This window comes from Nipponia nippon, unplaced genomic scaffold (assembly GCF_047370975.1).
Source record: "Nipponia nippon isolate SJK-2023a ecotype South Korea unplaced genomic scaffold, ASM4737097v1 scaffold_4, whole genome shotgun sequence".
Lineage (NCBI taxonomy): Eukaryota > Metazoa > Chordata > Aves > Pelecaniformes > Threskiornithidae > Nipponia > Nipponia nippon.
Window position 1 is genome coordinate 120,682,703 of NW_028262358.1, and position 22,609 is coordinate 120,705,311.

General features: G+C 43.9%; 1 protein-coding gene across 4 annotated transcripts in view; it reads right to left on the bottom strand.

The window, feature by feature from the left end:
- Nucleotides 1-22,609, bottom strand: part of RUNX2 (RUNX family transcription factor 2) — a 160,662-nt gene that overhangs the window by 66,955 nt on the left and 71,098 nt on the right. For 2 of the 4 annotated variants that reach the window (XM_087775505.1, XM_087775504.1), the window contains one exon: nt 360-5,211. The exons of the other annotated variants lie outside the window; for them this stretch is intronic. In XM_087775505.1, coding sequence (XP_087631631.1) covers nt 4,733-5,211 — 479 coding nt within the window. In that variant the 3' untranslated portion in view covers nt 360-4,732. Of the gene's footprint in view, nt 1-359; nt 5,212-22,609 lie in introns of those variants that run through there. 4 annotated transcript variants of the gene reach the window in all.

A 22,609-nucleotide genomic window follows, 5' to 3' on the forward strand; every position in this document is an offset into this window, starting at 1 on the left:
CACCAGAATGTCCCAGCTAATGTCAGTTGTTAGGTTTCAGAGTCAACGATCTAGCAAGATGAATGGAGCAGTTTGCACTCCTCTAAGAAACACAGGTGTTGATAGCTTGCAGACTCAGGAAAAGAAGCAACATTTGAGATCAGATTTAGAAGGTGTCCTTTATCACCCATAGGCCTAGAAATGTGTTTTTTATATTTAATGGAAAACTTAAGTGCTGCAGAAATCGATGGGGTCCCCACGGAAGGGCCGGCACTGTGTCCTACCGTGTACTTACTTTACCCTGCCTGGTGCTAAGAGGAGACAGCGGAAGAAAAAGAAGCGTAGAAGAACATTAACAAAAAAAAAAAAAAGCCATTTTATTGAAAATGAAATTCAAACTTCAAATTAATATTACAATCATGAGAAAATGCCAAACAATTCAATTTACAGTTGCAACATACAATACAAATAGTCCCTTTGAAGTTGAAGTAAACTGATCCACAATCATCGTCTGTGGCATAAAGCAGAGTGTGTTTGTACAATATGTGCATGAAAAGCAAATCTTGGGTGACAGCATTTGAAAAAATAAAAAATTAAAGCTTGTATTTACACAAAATGCTACAAATATTTTGTTCCAGCGGAATTCAAGACTGGTAAAGCATATTTAACAACAAAAAAAGATTGGAATGTCGCTCATATTACCTAAAACAAAAGTTACTGTAAAAGTATGGTTTTGGCTGATATACTTAGAAGTACTGCATTAAAAAAAAAGCAAAGAGTTATCTGTAAACATGGAAGTAAACAAACATCTAAAAAAGTTCTCAGAAAATGTTAAAATGAAATGCATTCTATTTAAAAACAACAAGAAATTCAGGGGTTCAGAGAATGGGGCTTCTTTGAGCTCATGGATGATCCAGGTTTTAATTATTGCTTTTGCTCATGGCTTGTTGGCCGCCTGCAGCCCGGTGCGGGGCTGAGCTTCGCTTTGCTAAGTGTGAAAGTGCAAAATTTTCCCCACTCGAGATGGTACCTGTGGAAACCGGTAAATCTTTGCTCGGGGGACTGCTGGCAAAAAAGTTCAATGCTAAGATAGACACAGCAGCTGGTCTTTTAAAAGAAACGATAAACGCCACACGAATGATGCTGTGGGTTAAATAATTTGCTTTACTCATCCGTCCCAACCCGCTGACCCCGATCTGGTTACCCTTAGGAGGAGGGAGAGGAGGATTTAACCCTCCATTTGACAAAAGGGACATCGTGCCTGTTGTGCTGGAAGTAAATCTTTGGTAGAATAAGAGAGGTGGAAAGTGAAAAAAGGCCATTTTTTTTAATCTTTAAATCTATGACCGGCGCCAAAGATTGCCACTCACCAAAGGGAAGGGCTCTCGTACCTTTGAGAAAACTCCTTTCTGTCGATGCTAGGCACCTCACAAAATGTCAAATAATCTGATATGATGAACTACATAGCGCCGGTTGCGGTTTATTTTGGTCTGAAATCCTGATTCAAGAGCATTTCCAAGTGAACTCGGAAGCATTTCCTGACAGCTTTGATGAGCATTTCTGCCTCAGCCTGTACAACTCCCTCTGTGACCAGCCTGACGTACCGGGAGGGATTTTCCAAAGGCACCAGGAGGGTTCAGGAGCACGGGGAACTACTGAAAGTCAAGGGGCTGGTGCTCCTCCGTCCATAGGTACTTAGAAAATCCTTGCCTTCCTATCTCAAGCAGGCAGAGGCAGACGCCTGCCCGCACGGCCAGGGAAGCCGAGGGCATGGATCGGGCACGTGCGCCTCGACCGGGTGGAGAAAACGTTTTCAACGTCTGTCCCTAATGGTCCAGTTGAAAAACCGCGGGGACACAAACAGAGTCCTGTCGGTACTGAGCAAAACAAAAGTCTGGTCTGTGCTGGATTTATCCAGAAACAAAAACCAAGTGCTTGAATTTTACAACAAAGTCTTAAAAAAAAAAAAAAATCTGGGTTGCTGCCTGCAGCCACTCTTAACAACATTTCAACACAAAAGCACCCTAAAAATTACTTAATATGCATACAGTAAACCTTAAAAAGCCCTTCTCAGCAATAACAAATAATGTACAAATATAGTACCTTTTATTAAATAGGAAACAGCTTGCACTGGCAGTACATCTTTTTCTCTTGCTTACTAAACAAAAAACAAAACTGAAATGTGTAACCAGACACTGGCTTTTTAAGTGCTGCTGAGACTAACAAACGTATTTTACAGTTACAAATAAATGGACAGTGGTATGCTTCAAGCTACCACAAACCAACAATAAATAGAATCAATTACAGCTTCCATCTTTGAAGGAAAACTAAGTATTAGAAGAAAAAAAAAGTGTCTTACTTATACTTTAAGCATACTTGGTATACAACCTTTAGAAGGCAAAGACTTTATTTAATTTTTTTTTTAAGAGCGCGTCATCACGCGAATCAGAGGGATGTAGCATGCTAATGTCAACTCGTTGAACAGCTTCGCTATTAACGAGCGGTGATGGCGTTGTCCAGCTCTGTATGGCTATGCCCACTGTTGAGTTATTGCGATACTTTGGAGGTAGCCACTGTACGGCCACGGAGCGGCGTGGCGGCCGGCAGCCCCCCAAGGAGGCTGTGGACGGCGATGGCTAAGGCAGGGAAAGGAGGGAGCGCCGACAAACTCCACCAGCACGTGCTGAACATCCCGCTAAACCAGGCTTAACATCACCTGCATGGGGATAGCACGGGGAGGGCGGTTCAGCTCCCACCGCATCCAGCCGATGCCGCGTCACCTCCCCATTTGCCGTAGCAGCCCTGGGCTGGGCAAAATTTGGGCCCCTCCGCTGTTTGGCGGCAGACAGGTTGGTTAAGGGTTTTGGGTGCAGTTTGCTCTCCCTGTATTGTGCCTGGGAGCCCCAGGGTGGCTTTTAAGGTGATTTTTTATATCTTCAGCGTTTGCGGAGGTGAGTATTGTTGCCCTTGTGCTTGTCTCTAATATGGCAACAGCTTCAAAGTCAACACAGCATCCTTACGGCTCTAGCATTTAATGCTAATGGGCGGTGATGCGCTACCAGGCAGTTTCTGTCTCAAGTTTTGAACCTTTTTATTCCATCGAGTGGGCTGAAATTGCAAGGGGAGGGGAAAAAGTTTCACCAGTACTCCCTTAATCCCAGTTCTGAGATAATTAACAATTCATTATTTATAAAATATGGGCTTTGAAACGGTTTTGATTTTTCTTTGGGGAAAAAAAACCCTGTCGAAATTCAAATTATGCTGTCAAAACAGAATATTTTAAATATGAATATTTTCAAATTATGAAGTTCTGAGAAAAATCCTGGGAGAAGAAGAAATTAGGGGAAGGGTGGAAAATATTTCATCCTTCCTACCATTTTTCCAGTGTCTCCACAACTACTGATTAAAAGGCAAGACTGTGTTGAAGGCAACCAGACAGCTAATAAAAATATTTTAAGCACAATATTTCCTTCATAAGTTATATAAAAAGTTCCTACATCCAAAATCATTTGATGTGGATGCATTTGGGTTGGGTTTGTCGTTTTTAAGTCACATTGTAAACTGGTTCACACTGGAACTGCTTTTCAGAGTTGGGTAAAGGTTTGAGGTTTACACCATTGCAGAAATGTAATAAGTAAAAAAAAAAAAAACAAAACCACTTTTAGAGACCGAAGTCAATATATCATTACATTAAGAAACGTTTAAAGGGTCCAAATGTCATTAAATAATTATAAATATTCTTTTAAAGTTATATGATGATTCATGTTAGCAAACAACCTCAAATTTTACACATTTATAATTTAAAAAAAAAATAAAAAAGAACATAGCCGAACACAAATACTATGTATACCATTTTGGCTCTAGTAATATATATTGCCATTTTCTTATTTTGCATAAGTAATAACATTTTGTTTTTTGTTTTTAAAGGTTTTGGTTGTTATTTTTGGTTTTTGGCTAATCGAAGGCAAAACGAACGAATACAAAAGCAAAAAGGAAACCCCAGGGTTGTCTACCCTAACTTGAAGACTCGTTCTCTTTAAGTACCCAAAACCAAACCAAAAAAGCAATGAACACAGAGAAGTTCAACCGTTATCTGCAGCAAGGCTCGGACAGAGTTTTTTTGGGACAGCTGTTTTCATCTGAATGTATCATGGCAAAATGGAAGCAACTCGATCTTTGCTTTCCTTTTTATGTGCACCAATACAAGCCAGTTGAATTGCACTACGGGTGTGAAGAGGGTCCCATACGTTGTATGATTGCAACTGTAGCTGGAGTTCATGGTTACGTTTTTTTAATTAAAAAATAAAAGGGAATGCAGCCTTTGCCTTGCATCACCATGTTTCTCCTGATAGCTGGGGAGTCCGTTCTCTCCTCATTGGCAAAAGAACTCACTAGTTATTACAACACTCTAGACCAAAAAAAAAAAAAAAGAAAAAAAAAGGAGGGGTGATTTTTTTGTGTGTGTGTAAAAAGTACATTTTAAATATAAAACAAAGTAAAATGGTTCCAAGAAAAAAAAAAAATATGTGCTTTGATCCACATAATCTGAAACATGGGTTGTGGTGTGTTGGTAACTTTTGTGTTATTTATGGCCATTATCACCCCATCTACACAGTTGCACATATTGGTAAAATCTATTTTTTTTAAAAAAAAAAAAACACAAAAAACAGGCACTTCGTAGTTAGTCGACCGTTTGTTTGGTTTTTTGGTTTTTTTTTGGCTCACGGAGGTCGGGCCGGCTACAGAAGAAATCTCAGTACGGCCTCCAAACGGACTCATCCATTCTGCCACTAGAATTCAAGACGGTTGGGGAGCTGCTGTGGCTGCCATCCGCCTCCACACCGTCACTCTGGTTGGGCAAGTTAGGGTTTAACAGCGTGCTGCCGTTGGACGTGGTGGTGCACGGAGGAAGCATCCTGGAGGGGGAGCGGTCCCCTCCCGGCACCATGGGGAACTGGTATGATCCTGACGAAGTGCCATAGTAGAGATATGGAGTGCTGCTGGTCTGGAAAGGTCCACTTTGGTTTTGGGAAGAGCCGGGGTAGGGTGGTGGTAGGTAGGTGTGGTAGTGAGTGGTTGCGGACATACCCAGTGACATGCCTGAGGTGACTGGCGGTGTATAGGTAAAGGTGGCTGGATAGTGCATTCGTGGGTTGGAGAAGCGGCTCTCAGTGAGGGATGAAATGCTTGTGAACTGCCTGGGATCTGAAAATGGGCCCAGCTCTGAAGCACCTAAAAAATTATAACAAAAGACGGGGGAAAACAATTCTGTAAATACCATTTTTTGTATCAAGTGATGATAGAATTTTATTTTTCTAAGAAAACCCACTTCTTTTGGCCCCCAAGAGAACAGTAGATCATATTAAATAATACATTGCAAGGAACAGATTCATACACCTGTCTTCTACAAGCGCTGGGCCAAACTCATCCCTGGTCTAACTCCACTGATGCCAATGGCGGGAGCAGCATTGCCAACCTGAAGCGTTCAAAGGTCACAAGTCAGGCCAGGAAAAAAAAGAATCTCAAAAATCAAGAGATTGAAAAAGAACCAAAAAGAGAAAGGTGGATTTGGAGTTGACTTGCCTTCTGGTTTCTGAGCTTTGAGGGTTACGTGTCTGGGTTTTTGCTATTTTGCTCTCGAGAAACTCAGGTCTGGTTGCACACGAAAGCTGAGATTCCCACCTCAGCACATGCCGTGGGGAGCTGGGGTTTCGAGAAAAGCAGAAATTACTGTGCAACTTGTAATAAGACTACAAGAGTTGGCAACACGGAGTTAGTTGCACCACTGACACCAGGGGAGTTACACCGGGGGTGACTAAGCCCCACTTCTTGCCTTAAATCAATTTATTTAGGTGAGGATCTGCTCAGCTACTTCCTATGGAAGAAAAATATTATTTGCCGCATCTGAAAGATGGGCAAAGCCACTGAGCTGATAGCAAAGATGTAAATTTTACTTTTCAGTGCAGTCGATGGAAAATTACAAGCCCAACACACTTCTTGCCATTGAAAGAAGTTGTTTTCCTATGTAGTCTGTGCAGTCTGGTTGAAAAAAAAAGACCACACAGTTTATGGCTACTGTGAACGTCTGGATGGTAACGCTGTGAATTGGAGTCTAACACAAAACAGGGATGGGTAAACTCATTTTGCCTAATTTCTAATCCCACATCAAATGCCCAGAGTTTTGGAGCAGAACTGGAAAGCAAACGTTAGTAGCTTGGTGATCTGCTTAGGAGACTGTGGGATGGACAGGAGCAGAAGAAAAAGATGGTGAAAGCTCGCGCTGAGAGCCAGAAAAGTGGAAAACAGAAAGGGTGTGGGAAAAGGGACAAGGGGGAAGAGAAAAAGCCTAATGTAGAAGTACAGTGCAAGAGGGAGGGAAATGCATCGGCCAGTATGCAGTAGATACATATGTACATTTTTAGAAAGAGAGAGCTGGAAAGAGCGGGGTATAAATAAAGGGGAAAAACAACGAAATCAAATGGGCTCTCCCTGTGCTTCCCAGCCAACACTTCTACAGCTTTACAGTCCTCTAGATCCAAGGGTTCACCCATCTCTTTGCCAATCTACCAAATCTGATTTACCTAAAGGGAAAATACGGCATCTTTGAGATGCCAAACTGACGTGCTAAACACTGAAACACCCTGTGTATCCTCAGTGTAAGACGCAGCAACGCTTTTCCTTGTAGATAGGGTTTGGATCTGACTTGCCAACACTGCTGTGTAGAAGGAAGGTCCCTCCAGCCCTTCTGCCCTTGGTCCCCTGTAGCACCCACAATGGTGGTTGCTACCGTAAGCCACAGACTCAACAGACCCTGCCACCTTGTGTGGCACATTTTTTGATTTAGATCACTATTTTCTCCTATTCTACCTGCTCATTTAACCCACGCCTTCAATATAGTATCAGACAATACCTAAAAGCAGCAGGGGGCAAAGCTCAGGCACAGCTTGGGTTCAGGTTGAAGGACCTGGGCCGCAGCCAGCCAAGCGTCCAACTCATGCAGCCTGAAACCCGGGGATTATAATCCACTGTCTCAAAAGATATTGGGTACAGGGCTTTAAATGGGCAGTAAAAGCCCATTTTTAACTCTGATGACAATGTGATTACTATTATCTTTATCTGGAACCGAATCAGTGACCTACGGGTGAATGGGTCTGTCTCCATCATCAACCCCTCCAACCACAGCACCGTGGAATGTAATATAACTTGTACCTTTACAGCAAACACTCTACTACTTGATGCAACTTCTTTCTTTCCCAACTGCAAACAATAGCCAGAGGTGATACCACCCAGATTCAAAGCTGTAATTTTGGAACACTATCCTTTATATTGTGAACAGGTCTGATACGTATCTGGAAATATAAGGTTAGAACATAATTTCCCCAGCTGCTCAAAATACTGAGTTTCAATGTGCTACTGCTTATATTCCTTTTTTTTTCATTGTTATTGCAACTCTCCCAACATGAACAGAGTTGCTCTTAGTTTACCCTGGTAGAAGCTAAACAAGGTTTTTATAATCAAAGGTAGAATTGGTATGAGTGTAAGGGTGTAGAAGAGTATCAGCATTTTTTGTTTCTTTGCAACTAATTTTGTTTTTTTTTTTTTTAATAACAAACTATCCACACAGTTTTACACATTAAAAGGCAATCTCCCTTTCAGGGCTAGATCCAAATATTATCTGTATGGGTGCTGCCAAGAGATCATGTCTGTGTCAAATGACTGGGAATGTGCACACCACACATAGGCACTTCTAATGTGGGGCTACAGACCTCCTTGCATACCCTAGTAAATCCACACTTGTTTGTTTTTACTGTTGCTTGTAAAGCACAATCCTATTTACCCAAAGGCCAAATAACCATAACCCTTTCTTATCTCACTCATGGCTGTGTCTGCATGGCTCCTGCACACTCACTTCTCCAACCCCCCTTTTGCCCAAATACCTTTTGCTGTCTCTCTAACTCCCTGCCCTAGGCTGCGATTTGTTCCCAGCCTTCTGTATCTCCACTGTGTAAAGATATTTTTGGAGATCAGAAAAAGTTTTGTGGGATGCCTGTTCTAAAGCCTCTTTTCTAAGTGAGTCCAGAAACTTTTTAAAAGGTCACCTCTAAAATTCGGCTTCTTGCCATCCTCATTGCTATACAATCTCACTGATGCATTTTCACCCTCCTCCTCTCTCTGTGCTACCTCCTTGCGTTAAGGTTGGTTTTGCTTCTAACTTGCAAACACCAGATGCATATTCATTTATATATGTCTAGCTCTTTGCTGGACTGGGAAGATAAATAACTCTTCTCGGTATGGCACCCATCTTTGTACATCTAGGTGCACACAAATAGCGATGTCGATCAGCAATATAGTAACATGACGGTGCAAGTAAATGATTTATTTATTCCTCTCCCCAGCAGGATTAAAGATTTATGCTAATTTTTCCCCCGTCAGAGCAAGAAAACAATTTGCATCTGTGAATTCCCACTCTCGTGATAGCTTGTATGAAATGGGTGAAGCACAGATCCTCCGCCCTACATTGTGGCCGCATGATTGTGAAACCACACTTCTGTAAAGGGAAGAGACACTATTTTGTGCCGCCAGAAAGAGAAACACGGCAACAAGCACAGCAAGTGATCTTCTTTCCCTACACAGTCTGATCAGCTCACCGTGCTGGACAATACCAAAAAAAAAGAGTATAGTTAAAAAAAAAAAAACCTTTACATCTGAAGGAGCCCAGGTTAAACTGTTTTTAAATCTTCCAAGTTGATTCCTCCCTAACGTCACCTGGCACTCAAGTTTTCTGAGAGCCATACATTTAGAACAGAAAAGTGGTAATGTTAATATGCCAATATATATGCTAACATCCTAGATTCAAGAATACTGCTCCAGTGTGTTTCATATTTAGAATAAGAACAATTAAAATTCCATGTGGTTTCACTTATTTTGATGCAGAAGCCTCATTAAAAACCCTAGACTTGGGCATTTGCCAGCAGCCGACTAAAATGGTTTTGCATTCGTGCTTAAAACCCAATTTTACCTGTTGCAGCTTTGCAGCTCTACCGTTTACAGCTGAATGCGTACCGTGGTCATTTCTCTTTTTCAGTTTACAGATGCCAGCTAACGCCAGTTAATGTTCATTTTTCAATTAATAAGCTGTGCTTGTGGTTTGCAGAAAATAAGGCAACAAATTTCTGCCAGGTTTACAGCACTTTGGCCAATCGCTTCCAATTATTAAAGATCATAATGTACTGTGGATAGATTAACTCCTTGTGGGTATAGCAAGCTGACATCCACTTGAAAGGGTTATAGGATAATTTTATAAGTTACAAATATTGCAATTTGCTTTGTCATTTTATGCTACAAGGTCACTAGCCAAAAAAAAGGTCCCCTTGGCTTATTGCATATGTCTGATCGATAGGGAAATTTCTAGCACACCAAGTCAATGCATAATCACTGGATGCAAGACAGCAAAGTGGTGCTGTATTCGAAAGTCACTGAATAGTCTGTCTCAAGGAAATTCAGCTACATACAGTTAAATATACTTACAGTAGCTAAATGATTCACTTGTGTTTGGGGAACTTCAGTGTTAAGACATTTGCTGAAGCAGATACTAGATTTTGGGGGTTTTTGTTCAATAGTTCGATTCAGGCTGGCACGTAGCACTAACTGATCTATTAAAACTGGTTTTTTCCTTACCTAACATCTATGTCTATGAATTATATGCGCAGCTTGGATTACTTACAGCTGATAATATCGCCTCATATGAAGTATGCCACACAGTTCACATGATGAGACGATTTTCAGTCTCTTACAGCTTTGCCAGACTTTAAATGTTCTGGCTGAAATTGTCCATGCTGGGCGTCTGTTTCAGGCTAAATTGTGATTTATGCATTTGTTTGTTTTTAAAATTTCAGCTGAAACTCTTCTGCTGGGAAAAATATATTGTTTTACTAATCTTAAACTCTGAGGAGCCTTCCTTTGAAAAGCTGTAGCAGTTCCACGCTTTGAAGTAAGGACTTGAACTTTGGAATAGGAGTGGCTTTTGTGTGAGAGACGTTGCCATGAAAATCCAGCCAAATATGAACAAATCATAAGCATTCTGCCTAAAAATGGGCAGAAGAGTCTGTGCCCCTACAAAGACACTTGTCCAGAGACTAGAATGAAATCCAGGAGTCCCGAGTCCCAAGTCCCAGCATTTTTTGAAATGCCTGCAAATATTGCTGAAACACGGGGACATCCCCACCCATCCCCGTGCGGGTCCTGAGAATCGGTCCATCGGTGGCTCCCTTCACCGGGGTGGCAGAAGCTTGCGTAAAAGGAGCTAAATGATGGTCCATGGGGATGTTTGTACGATATTTGCAAAGAAAAATTTGGGAAGGCGGGGTTACTTGGGGTTTGCTTTTTTTAGAAATCTGAGAAACTATAAACACAACTAGAGACAAACAAAAGGATATTATTAAGGTTACCATGTGAAGAGCGAGAAAGACAGGAAATGCCAGCATTCAAGTTACTTCTCCATACGCACTACGATACAGCATTCAATTACAGGAGAAGATGCTATTCCTTTTACACAAACCCTCCTGCAGGCAGCACACGAGCTGACCTATGGAGATGTATCAGAGCTGAGGAACAGAGAAGACCGTTGTCTGTACATCCCCCAAATCCACTGCTGGAAGAGATCAGGAAAGGTGAAGTGAACAAGGCGAGGGAGACCCGATTATTTGCTGAGCAAACTGGATTTTACACGTGTTTCTGCTACACGGTTCCTACGTGACTCAGTTGAAATCTCTCCAAATCCCATTTTTACTTGTCTCATTTTCTGTGCCCGGCAACGACGTTGGCTTCTGATTTGCATGTGCACTAAATATTCACAGCTGCAGCTGAAGCCAACAGGAGCTCAGGTCTGAACGTAAGGTTAAAGACAGAAAAAAATGCATGATGTAGGTGACACACAGAAGGTGCACTGAATTACAGGAGAGCTTAGAGTCAGCCTCAGTACTCTTTTTAAAGCGGGTTCTTTCTTTCTTGGGAATATTGCACTGCAACGAACTGTATACAAATGCTATGGCAGAAATATTAGAGCAAAGACCATCAAGAAATTAAGAATTCCTTCTTCAGAGCAGAATTTAATGCTCTGCAATAAGCAAGGCCTGAGGAAATGCAAAGAACAAGAAGAAAACAAAATATTGAAGAGCTGCTCATTAAGCTAGCACTGTCCATCCTGTGCACTGAATGAGAGAGGAATCCCGTGGGAAAAGTATCATGTGATCCTGTAATTAAAATCTGTAACATAATGCATAAGCAGAATGAGGCTGATTTAAAGTTGCACAGGCAATGTAAGTACTGACATTTCCCAATTTCTGAGCACTTAGTTTTGCAATCTGTTCAACGTGATTCTTTGCAATGTGTTTGGATGGGACGGAGTGATTACTTGCTAGCTGGAACTCTGTTTTTCCCAAGCATCCTTCTGTATCAGGCCGAGAGTGTTATTTGGCTCTTCATTTTGTTAAATTCTTGTCTCCTGCCTCTGCTGGTAAGTGTTTAGTGAATCAAACACAGCACGATCCTTCTCCTGCCTCCTTCCAGGCAAGACTTTGATTCTCCCAAAGGGCTGTACCAGCTTCCCCCTGGATGCTGCTGCAGGATGGGTCCTGGGACTGCAGTTCCCAGGGATCCCAAATCCCCTCCTCGGGTACCTATTCCTTACTGTAGCCGTTAGGTCCTGATCCTGCAAACCTACGCTGGTGCTCAGCTTCGTGCCAGAGCTCAGGGACTCCTCACACCCATCTACCACCCAGCATGTCTCTACGTGCAAGGGCGAGGGTCCTGCAGCACCGCAGAAATAACGCGCGGGGCTTCTCCCTCCCCGGTTCACTTTTAGGATGAGCGCGTGTTGTCTCGATACTTGCAACCATTCATCATAGGAAATGGTGTGTTTTCTAATGCCCTTCCCCTCCCTTTCATTCAGAAAAAAAAATCAGGGGAAAAAAAAAAGAAAAAAAGCATTTTACATTTTTTTTTCTTTTTTTTCCCCAGATTACCCCAAGCAGGTCTCCTGGCAAACAATAGCAGCAGAAAAGGTGTGAACTGGCCCCCCCTCCTCTTTCCTTCACCTCAACAAGGTGTTAACTTCAAGGCCTAGTTGGGACCATTTAAACTGCAACGTTATTAAGCACAGCAGTCTCACAAAAGTCAGAGGGAGGAAGGAACACTTTAACCCCTTCAGAGCCTCATGCACACCACGCAAGAACCTAATTCTCGTGCATCTCTTCTCTCCATCCCTCGGTACCCCAGTTCACGTGGTAAACTGCATGCTTGTGCCTTCTGGTATTTAGGTAACAGGACTTTGGCACCTAAAATACCACAGATTAATTTGCAGATAGATGTTTTCACTGAATTTATGGCACAGCACCTAAGCCCTTTGCTGGGAGAAACACCCCATAAATAACATAATTAGCAGCGACCATTAAAGTACCACTCGTGCAAATCAAGGAAAGTGTTTCCCAAGCAGAGCTGTTACATTGCTTAACGGCAAAATCGGGGTCTCTTTGCACTTCTCCAGCCTGGGCTCCGTCATTACCTGCCCGGCTCCCTCAATAGGACTTTTCTGCTGGATGAACTGTGCTGGAAGAAGGTGATTTTCTTTAGGCACCTAAGTCTTGCTGCGTGACACTATGCATCTAAATACAGGTGGCTGCTGGCTGCACCTCAACAGGTAGCTCATCTTAAATTTAGGAACATCCATGGGTAGAAATTCCTCCCGCGTGTGGAAAAAAGCAACAACAAACCCCTCCTAGATGGACCGTTGGGAGCAGAAATGGAGCTATGAAAAGCATCGGTCCTCACTGTCTCATTTATAGACGTTGCCTCTTGTGAAGCTTCACTTATACAGGACTCATAAACCTTTCTAACGAGAACCACAGGAGGGGGACAAATGGTCACATTACAGAAATACATTCTTGGCTTGAGGTTGTGACCGGCCACCCGTGGATGCCCGTTGACCTGGTGTGATGGAGAGCCTCTTAACTTCTTGGTCTTTGCTATCTCATCTCAGTGATTTTAGTCTGGAGCTGTCACGGGGGATTCAGGTGGAAAGGAACTGGTAGTATATCAACCCCCCCTTGCTTGTTTAAAGTCTCAGGCCATCTACGCGTTACATTGGAAGCAAAGAGTAAATAACGTTTCCTTAAAATTAGTCTAGCAGCTCTGCAACGCTGCATGGCACAAACACGCACACAGGCGCGTATCGCTCTCTGTTCAGTTTTCCCCAATGTTTCTTGCCTGAATGTCAGCCGCTGCTGTTTTTCGCCAGCCCCAGCCGAAACGCATCCGAAGGAACATTTGAGGCTTTTCTTGGATAGCAACCTCAGCGGCGTTGTATACAGCAAGGGGGTGAAACCGCAGGGCTGAGAGCTGCAACGCATGCACGGTGACGGCGAGCGTCAGTACAAGAGTCCTGTACAAATCCAGTGAATGGGAAGATAATATACATTGGGGCTAGCAGCCTACTTTATTACTTTTTTTTTTTTTCCTGAAAAATGTGCCTTAACTATCCAGTATAAATATTTGTTTCCAATGTTGTCATGAATTGTACTTTTCCACTGCGTGCTAGCAACTCAGAAATACCATCTGATCCTCAAGCAGACACAAAGAAACTATGTTTTGCAGGGGCGGGGAGGGGGGGGAAGCCCTTGGCATCGCTCTGTTATTTCACCCTTTAAACCCCTCTTTTTTTCCTCCCCATCCAAATTTTCCTTTCGAATCTCATTCAACTAATACGCGTCCCTCCTGAGGACAGAAGATTCCTTGCTGGTTCTTGATTAAGAGTTTTTAAGAAGCCGGGAAGGAAGATATTCTTTGAAACTGGATCTACTGTAGGATGGGAGCCAGCACACAGGACACCGTGTCTTTCAGAGAGGGCCACACACAGTGCCACTCCAGTCATATGACTTCTCTGTCACATCCTGAAGCCATTTCCAGCTCGTGTGCGAGTTTGTACTCCCATTTAGAAAAGGATGGGATATATTGGGAACACACATATGGAAACACTTTCAGGGAATCAGTTTCCATGAAATCCATAATGAGCCAAGTGGCTTCAGATGTGGCAGCGTGCCTCAGATTAGCCAAAAAAAAAAAAAAAAAGAAAAAAATAGAGGGGAAAAAAAAAAGAAAAAGAAAAAAGGACAAATCTACCCTTTCAGCCCTTATTTCAGTTTCAAGGGGGAAATAAAGAAAAAAAAAATTAAAAACCACTAATGACTTAGGGCTACCAAAACAAGGAGCCACAAAAAAATACGACTAACAAGAGCGCTCCTCCCTGCCCCAAACAACGGCGCTGCTATCGGCGCTGCCGCGGCTCCCAGAAAGCCCTCCCGGCGTCCACCGGCGCGCCAAGCTCGTGCGGGGCCGGCAGCGGCGGGGCGGCAGCGGCGGCAGCGGCGGCGGGGCCGTCGCCCTGCCTGCGCCAGCACGCATGGGTCAGGCAGGGCGCCCGCCGCGACAGAACGTGTGCAGGCAATTAAGAGCATTTCCAAAAACTGCAGCTCGGTGATAAACTGTTCGTTAAGGAAATCTCCCGAGAGAGGCTGGATTCAGGAAGGACATCCGCTGGATGGGGTTGGCTGTACCTGGGTCATATTAAAAGCAGGATTTATGGTGGGGACGATGTGTTGGGTGTTAGGCAGCAATGTCACACAGATGGTGTCTATCACCTGCCGAATGTGCTCCAGCGGCCAGGAGCCGAAGGTCAAGAGCAACCCCCAGGTGCCCTCACCGATGGGTACCTGTGAGCGAGAGCTGGGGAATGCACAGCCCAAGCCCTGCCGATCCCTAAAGGCATGCCACATCAGTCCCGGGCAGGAGGGAAGCAGGCAGCTCATCTGTGCTAGCGTGGTGCCAGAATAATTTCTGGATGGCCAAGGAAGCGGGAAGAAGCATGGAGCAAGTGGCAGGAGTTCAAACGGGAACCGAAGAGATGCTACGTGCATCTCTGTGACAGCTAGCCGCGTTTTTATCACAAGAAAATAACCAGGAATTTGGCTGCTAATTGGGGCCGTATCCTACAAACCCTACTTTTCCTGACAAACAAATGACTCCATAAATAGTCCCTCTGTTTTCAATAGGGTTATTTGCGGTAGGAGGGACCACCCAACATGAGAGGATCAGGCCCTCTGCTCCCTCACTCTGCAGCTCGCTTAAACCTTGCACAGCCAAATCCGAACACAAAAATCCCTACGAACTGCAAAGCCTTTTCCTCGCTGCTGCTGGAAAAGCCCTGGACGAGCAGCTCTGTGGAAAGATCCCGTGTGCTATTAATACGATGCTCTCCCCGACTTCCGCCGCCGAAACGGGGATTTGCGATTTGTTTCTCAGGCTGCTTCTTTCCACTCGAGCCTCAGCACAGTAAACTGAAAACTTCTGCATCAAGGAGAAGGTCTCTTTTAAAGTTTTGCTTGGCTTTGCTTTCAAAGAGTTGTCTGTATATTTTAGAATATGTAGAATTTGCCTTTGATTTAAACCTCTCTCTTAACAATAGACAAGAGACGATTTCTCTACTGAGTGATTTAAACAAAAACAAACATATTTTGGTTACCCGGGCCTTGTTCTCAAAACGCCTTTTTTTTTTTCCAGAGAAAAATCAAACCCTACAAATTGTTACACTTCTGGCCAAAAAACCTTAAATTCACAAATGTAGCTAGTCCAATTTTTTTTTCTTTCCTGAACAATATCGTACATGGAGGAAGAAAGCCCCAGCCCCCAGACATCCATAAAACACAAAACCCCCTCATCTAAACAATTAAAAACACACTTTTCCCCTCCAAAATAACTTCTCCCTTCAACGGACATTTTCAGTCTCGGTCCCTGTCCACATCCAGGGCCATGATGTTGGGTTTTTTTCCTCCTCCCCGGCATGAAGCCCCGTGTCCCCGGAGGGTAAACAGGCACACCTCGTCCTGCAGGGAGGCAGCTGAAAGCGGCTGCTTGTGTGCGGAGCGGGAGCTGCACGGGAGCCCGCAAGAGCAGCCGCTCCGAAGGGGATGAGAGCGCTTAGCTCATGGAGAACTTCTGGATACCGGAGAAATGAGAGGGGAGATACCGGGGAGGCATTTCCATCTTAGGTTAAGGATTTTAGCAGCAGGCGAAATAACGCTGTTGGAGTGAAAACAGTGGAAAATAACTCACCCAGCGACGGCCAGTTTTTTCCCTTACAGTGAGAACATAACATTTCCCCCAAGTAACACGAACAGCGGTAACGTCAGGCCATGATAAAATTGTCAAACACATCAGCGTGACTCAAGAGCCGCCAGTCACAGGAATTTCGGGAGGCTCAGGGTGCGAAGGAGCCCTGCGGGGAGATGTAAACACCCAGCCGAACCACTGCGCCCGTCTCATGGGGCAGAGCGAGAGCAGCTCGGGGACACCACGACCCTCGGCATCGCAGGAGCAAAGCTGTGGCTCTCGACAAGCCGCAGAGCAGGACTCGCCGCTGTGCAATGCAGACGTGCCCCGAGTCACCACGAGCTTTGGGCAGACGGAGGAAATCTTTGCACGCAACCGCTGGGCTGTTTTCGCTAGACCTGCTGCTCTCCAAGAGTCAAAAATACTGACCAGTGCAAAGACCTACACAGATTTCAATGCATGCATTTAGGCACTTCAGTGCCCAATTAGATACCAAACTGCCATTAAATTCAGCAGGACACACATTGCTAATCAGGGTTGTATGCAGGGCTAGAGGTACCGTATCCCTTTTTATATTCAGCATTGTATCACCTTAAGAATATATGATTTTCAGTCTCATTTAATAAAAGCAGTGTAATGCCCTCCGTATATTTTTTTTCATTCATTTCAGACCCAACCTGAGTTTCTTACTAAGTTAAGGCAAACTACTGTAAGCTAAGTTTCAATCTATTATAAGCTTGTCCACACAGCATCTCCATTCATCAGCTGAGCTGAAGCTTAAACCAGCCCGACTTTGAACAACTCTAAATAAATGCTTCTTCTCCATAGTGTAAAGTCTGAATATGGTTTTTATCCTCCCAGGAAACTGGTGATGAGAAAGAGAAACAGACTTTGGTCTGTAATAGCTCACATCATAAACATGCTTTAGGCTGTTTGCTGTATGGCAACTTAGGCTATACCGCTAGCAGCTCAAATCACTATTGATGGTCTAAACTTAAAATCCAAGTTACCACGACTCAGATAAACCACAGTAACAGTCACTTGAATGGCCACAGCTCATGGTAAATGTGAGATACTACAATTCTGTAACAGAGGATTAAGTTAAGACTTGTGCTTGCCATAGTCTGTAGAAATGCACGCTCCTACCAAAGCCTAACTAAGCCTGTAGTTAATACAGGAGAACCTGACTAGTCTCTGAATTTGCTTTATTTCAAAAGAGAGCTTGGACAACTTCTAACCAGGCTGGTAAAAAATAAATGTATCATGGAGATATTGCACAGGGTAATTGCATACTGGCAAAAAAAGCATATGTTATTCACTAGTTCAGAAAGCTCACTTATCCATTAAAGCTGTTAAAAGGGGAAATGTGATGCATCGCTTTCTGGCTCTTGCTACTGATTTGTTTTGTGACTTTGGGCATATAATTTGATTTTCCTGGCTAAATTTTGCTTGCTATAAGATGGATATTTTAATACTTCATATTAGCCAAGTGACAAAGGTCAGTAGCACAGTTTGGAAAATATTATGAAATCCTTTGTTGGAAGATGTTGTACAGTTACAAAGATTAAAGGCAAAACCCATCAGATATTTTTATAAGCTCTTCAACAGGTGAAGACACAGAAAAGGTGGAAGTCAGACAGATTAAAGAGAACTTGGCTTAAAATAAACTTTCATACACAATTCTGATATCCGAAATAAAAAAGAGGCATACAAAGTCAGCCTGAATTATCGCCTTCAGTTGTCTTCATCTGCTTGAGAAAGCAACAGCTAGAATTGCCTTAAACTAAACGCCCCTCCAGCGCATCTGCAGAGCAGACCGGTGAGAGCAGAAGCTGGCCCGGCTGAGGACCAGGCGCCATGCTCCAGCTCCGCTGTGGCTGGAACGCTTTCCTCCACGGGCAACCAGCCTGTCCTCAAAACAGCTCCAAACCAGTCTGGCCCACCTACGTGGGCCAGGCCAAACTAGGAACTGGTTGGGTTTGGACTACCCTTAAACCCAGCTTCCTATCTAATTTTGGAATCTAATATGATGACTCCTAATTAGGCTCCGGTGGTACTTAGATCCTCCCCCGCGCTCCTTTTCGCCCATTAAAAAAAAACAACACGGGTTGGCTTTTAGCAGGAATCAAAATGAAAACAAAAACAAACAAAAATCCCTTTAGAGGGAGATATTTGAGAGAGGAAGAGGGAAGAAAGGGGAAAGAGAGGTGCCTTTTTCCCACTGCCAGGATTCCTCTGTGGCTCCTCCGACCATGCCAGCATCCACATCACAGTTCCCGGGGACTTCCTCCGAGAAGCTTCTGCGAGACGCCTCTTCCAATGAGCCATTTCATCTCAGGCTTATGTTGCAGAGATTTTGGGTCAGCAGCCCTCCTGGTGTTTTTGAGGCACTTGCTATCCTTCCTATTTGGTAAACCAGTTACCTTTGCAGAAGGTCTAATTTTCAGTCCTCGGTCCCTAGTCCAGACCCCAGCCTTTGCAATCTGTGCCCTAGAGGCTACCTAAATGTTTATGGTCTTTCTCACAGAGGTTTCTACTCTATTCCTTCCCTCTGTCAATGCTGACAAACCCTACGCAGCTCTAGGTCTATTCACCATGCTGCAGTGATGACTCCCACTTTATGGCCAGCAGTCACATTCAGAAGCCTGGGGATATTTTGAATGTATTCATAAAGCCCCCATCACTTCTCAAAGCATTTATTCATATATTCTTTTATAATGCTAGGTTTGACTTCCTTTGTTTTTAAGTTTATTTTCTAAAAATCTTTTAACTGCACCAAAATGATCTATTTCAACCTCAATGAAGTTTTTTGGCTGGGATTTTTCCTTCTTTGGGACATGGTTTTATGTTTGTTTTCAGTGGCAGCAATACACATAACTAGCTGGCTACACTTAACAGGAATGACCTGCAGATGTTCGATCCTATTTCTGCACAGAGGGACACAGATCATATGATCTCATGAGGTCCCTGTCAGTCCTATATGACTACGACACTACAGACCTATAGGAAATAGAAGAATTGATCTAACGGCTCCTCTGGGGTTATTCCCACCTACCTAAGGGTAAGTAGATTTACAGAGGTCTATCAACAGCTATTAAATACAATGATCTGGATATAAACCTCCAGCTTTGGAAACCCCTACAGCTTGGGAAGATATATATTTTCTTGTTTTGCACTCCAGGGGAACTGAGCAGCCACTTTTGGTCATGCTGAGAAGGCGATGGGTCCTGGATGGACCTTTGGTCTAACCTGGTGGGGCTGATCTTCTGCCCCACTCAGCTTTTTCAATGATGATGCTGACCAACACTGCTTGCCTCTTATTACAAGCTGTAACGAGCAGCTTTGCGCTTTCTTTCTTGCTGCCCCTGAAGCCTGGGAGGATGTGGAGAGCCACAGAGCTATCTCAGTACCCTCCTTCAAACACCATCCTTGCACTCCCTTCTGACCCATGCTCACCACTACCCGGCTCTAGCGAGGCTGCAGCCACTGCTATCACCTCGCTGTCTCTCTTTGTGTTTCCTCAATTCCCCCTTGTATTCTGTTGTACATCTTGTAACCGGTTGTACTGTATTTAAGAGCGCAAATTCATAGAGGACAAGGCTGACCTCTCTTTTTTTCCCTCCTCTTAATTTAATTGTATAGTCCTTAGCACAATAGGATTGGCCTTCCAGATGCTACCGCAATACAAACAATATTAGCAGCCGCTGCCTATCGCGTGGTCAGCGGTGATTCCGGTAAAGGCCCATTAGCTATCCAGAAATACAACCGTTACTTCGATCACTGAACCGCATCGCCTGCAGGAGCCAAACTTGGGTGCTCCAGCTAAAGTCAAAACCTCACGCGAAGCCCTGTCAAGGGGACTGGCAAGGAGACTGATCTCCAGTTTGTGGAAATCTCCTTTCAATCCCACGTTCAGCTTTCAAGACAACGCAGAACATAATTTCAGCACACAATTAAATACAGCAAGCTGTGTTCTTACAGACATCTATCACCTAAAAATGATGTGCCTTAGACGTTTGGTCCTGTACCTGTGCTGCAATCCTGTTTTCCAAGCAAGCCCATTGTGCAGCCTAATTATATAAATGAAAGCAAGGTGGACATACCTTTAGCTGCCAGCTTCATAATATTCTGCCAATTCTAGACAGTGCTTGTTTAATAGGAAAGGGCATAAAAAAGCACTGATGCCTATGGATCAGACAGCGATAGCCCAGTTAACCATTAAAAATAACGAGTGGAAACCACACATGTGGCATCACTAGAGCTTGTGTAGGGACTTTCCATCTCAGCTAAATGAAAGAGGCTTTGTGGGTCCCGCTGCTAATCCAAGCATACCACCTTCCACTTCTCACCGCCAGAGAAATGTGATGTTAAGAGGCAGAAAGATCGACATGAGATGCCCTACCCCTCCATTTTGCTTTCAGAATTGATCCTTGTTTTAAACCCCTCGGGCTGTTTTTCTCTGCTGGTGCTCCCCTTCTCTCAGCACGGTTACTCCTCTTTCTCACAAGAGCCCAAGGAGGCTTTCTCCAGCTGCCTACACTCAGCACTTCTATATTACAAAATAATGTATTACGGCAAACATTCATGGCTACCACAGGATAAAAGGTCAAGTGGGTGGTTAGAGAGACCTTTGGGAAAAACGACTGGGAAGCCTGGAGGTGACATGGCCCAGACAGGGCTGAAGGCACAGCACAGTGACTCCTCTCCTCCTCCACAAGCACCTTTAAAGTACCACAAAACCCCCTGCATTAAGCGTGTGATACCTCTTTTGCCAGAACTAAACTTCTTCATGCAATGAGAGCATTGCCAGGTCCAAGTAATCCCAAGGGTTTCACGCAGTTTCAACTCTCTATTCACGAATTTGCCTGTGGAATAATTACGAACGTGGAGAGAAAAGAGGCTGCTCCGGCTGGGTGTCTGCTACCCAGCGGGGCCACAGCCTGAGCTCCGAGCTGCAGGTTCTCTTTGCTTTTGACAGAGCAAATGCTAACTAAACCTGGAGGAAAAAGCCCCTGTGACTATAGCTGCATTTCTTAAAATGAAAAGTTAACCAGTGTCTGAAAACTAGGGGAGAATGTGTATCCTGTTGTCCTATTCCTGTATCTCCATCTAGGGTAGTGGGCGAGGAATTAATTTTGTTAGAAAAAATGGGAGGGACTTTACAATTGGGCAAATATAAAAGCAGAAAAATTCCTAAAGGAATTGCAGAAGCCCACAAAGTCAGTGAAAAAATGTTTTCTCAGTGCGTTTTTTCAGGTGGGTTGGAAAAGTAGAGTCCCACTAGTAATTCAATCAAAAATAACTGCTTTTCAGCGGATACCGTAGGAGTTTGGCTGATTAGGGAAGGGAACTTCCACTATTTGATAGATCACAGTGAACCCACAGCAAACTTCAATGACCAAAATATTTTTGCACGGTGCCTCTCCAGCCTCCTCGCAAGTCAAACCAGTTCTGCGTCCCGCAACGTCCAGTTCCCTGTGGCTTCTGCCATCTCCCCGAGACCCACCGCAGCAACCTCCTTTCGTGACCACCTCCTTGTTGTATCTGTCACCGCCACAGGAACCCACTCGAACCTCAGAAATAAAAATCGGTGCTGCAATCTGGCAGACAAAGTTATAGCAAGTTCAAAAGAGTGGAAACTAAAGTTAGACAAATTCAGACTAGTAATAAGACCCACATTTCCAAAGCGAGCTTAATTAGCGTCTGTAACCAAAGGCTGTGGTGCAGTTTGCTTCCCTGGAAATTTTTAAATGAAGACCAACTGAGTTTTCATGTTTGTTTGTTTGTTTTTTTCTCAAAGGTTATCCTCAAGTTCAAATGAGAGCTGATCTGGGGAATTCTTATAGCTGGGTTCAAAGCTGATGATCACATGGGTTTCACTGTATTAATAACCTATGAGTATGTGTATCTGTGGAAAGCGCCTTATATCAAATTATTCTCCCCTGAGCTTTATAGATGAAGCTCCACCATTGCTAAAAATCCTTGCTGTGCCCAAAAACTCCTCGGACACAGAAGCGCAATCGAGCACCACGTGGGTGCAGGGTCGGGTTCCCGCCGAGGGGACCCTGCACCGCTCGCACACCACTCTTGCCGACATGGGGAACCTGTCCCAAGCTCGGGAAGGCATCGCCTGCTTTGATCCCTTCCCTCGCTCTTTTTGAGTCAGTCTGAAAGCAAATGTTAAGAGATTTCCAGATTAGCGTCCCCAAATACCCTCACTTTACGCATATGAAATAGTTCCTTCTCTCTTAATAACATCCTTTATGAGCCACGTGAAGGTGTGCACCTTCATTTTATCTCATTCATCTTCCTCTCCTTTGCTGCCTACGTTGGTTTCTTTTGTACAACAGGAGAAAACCTGAACCACTTGCACGGCTCTTACCTTCTCTTTCAGTCACCAGTATCAGCCCAGTATCACCAATATCAATGCCCTTTTAAATCTGACAACCAAACTGGCATGACACCAGAT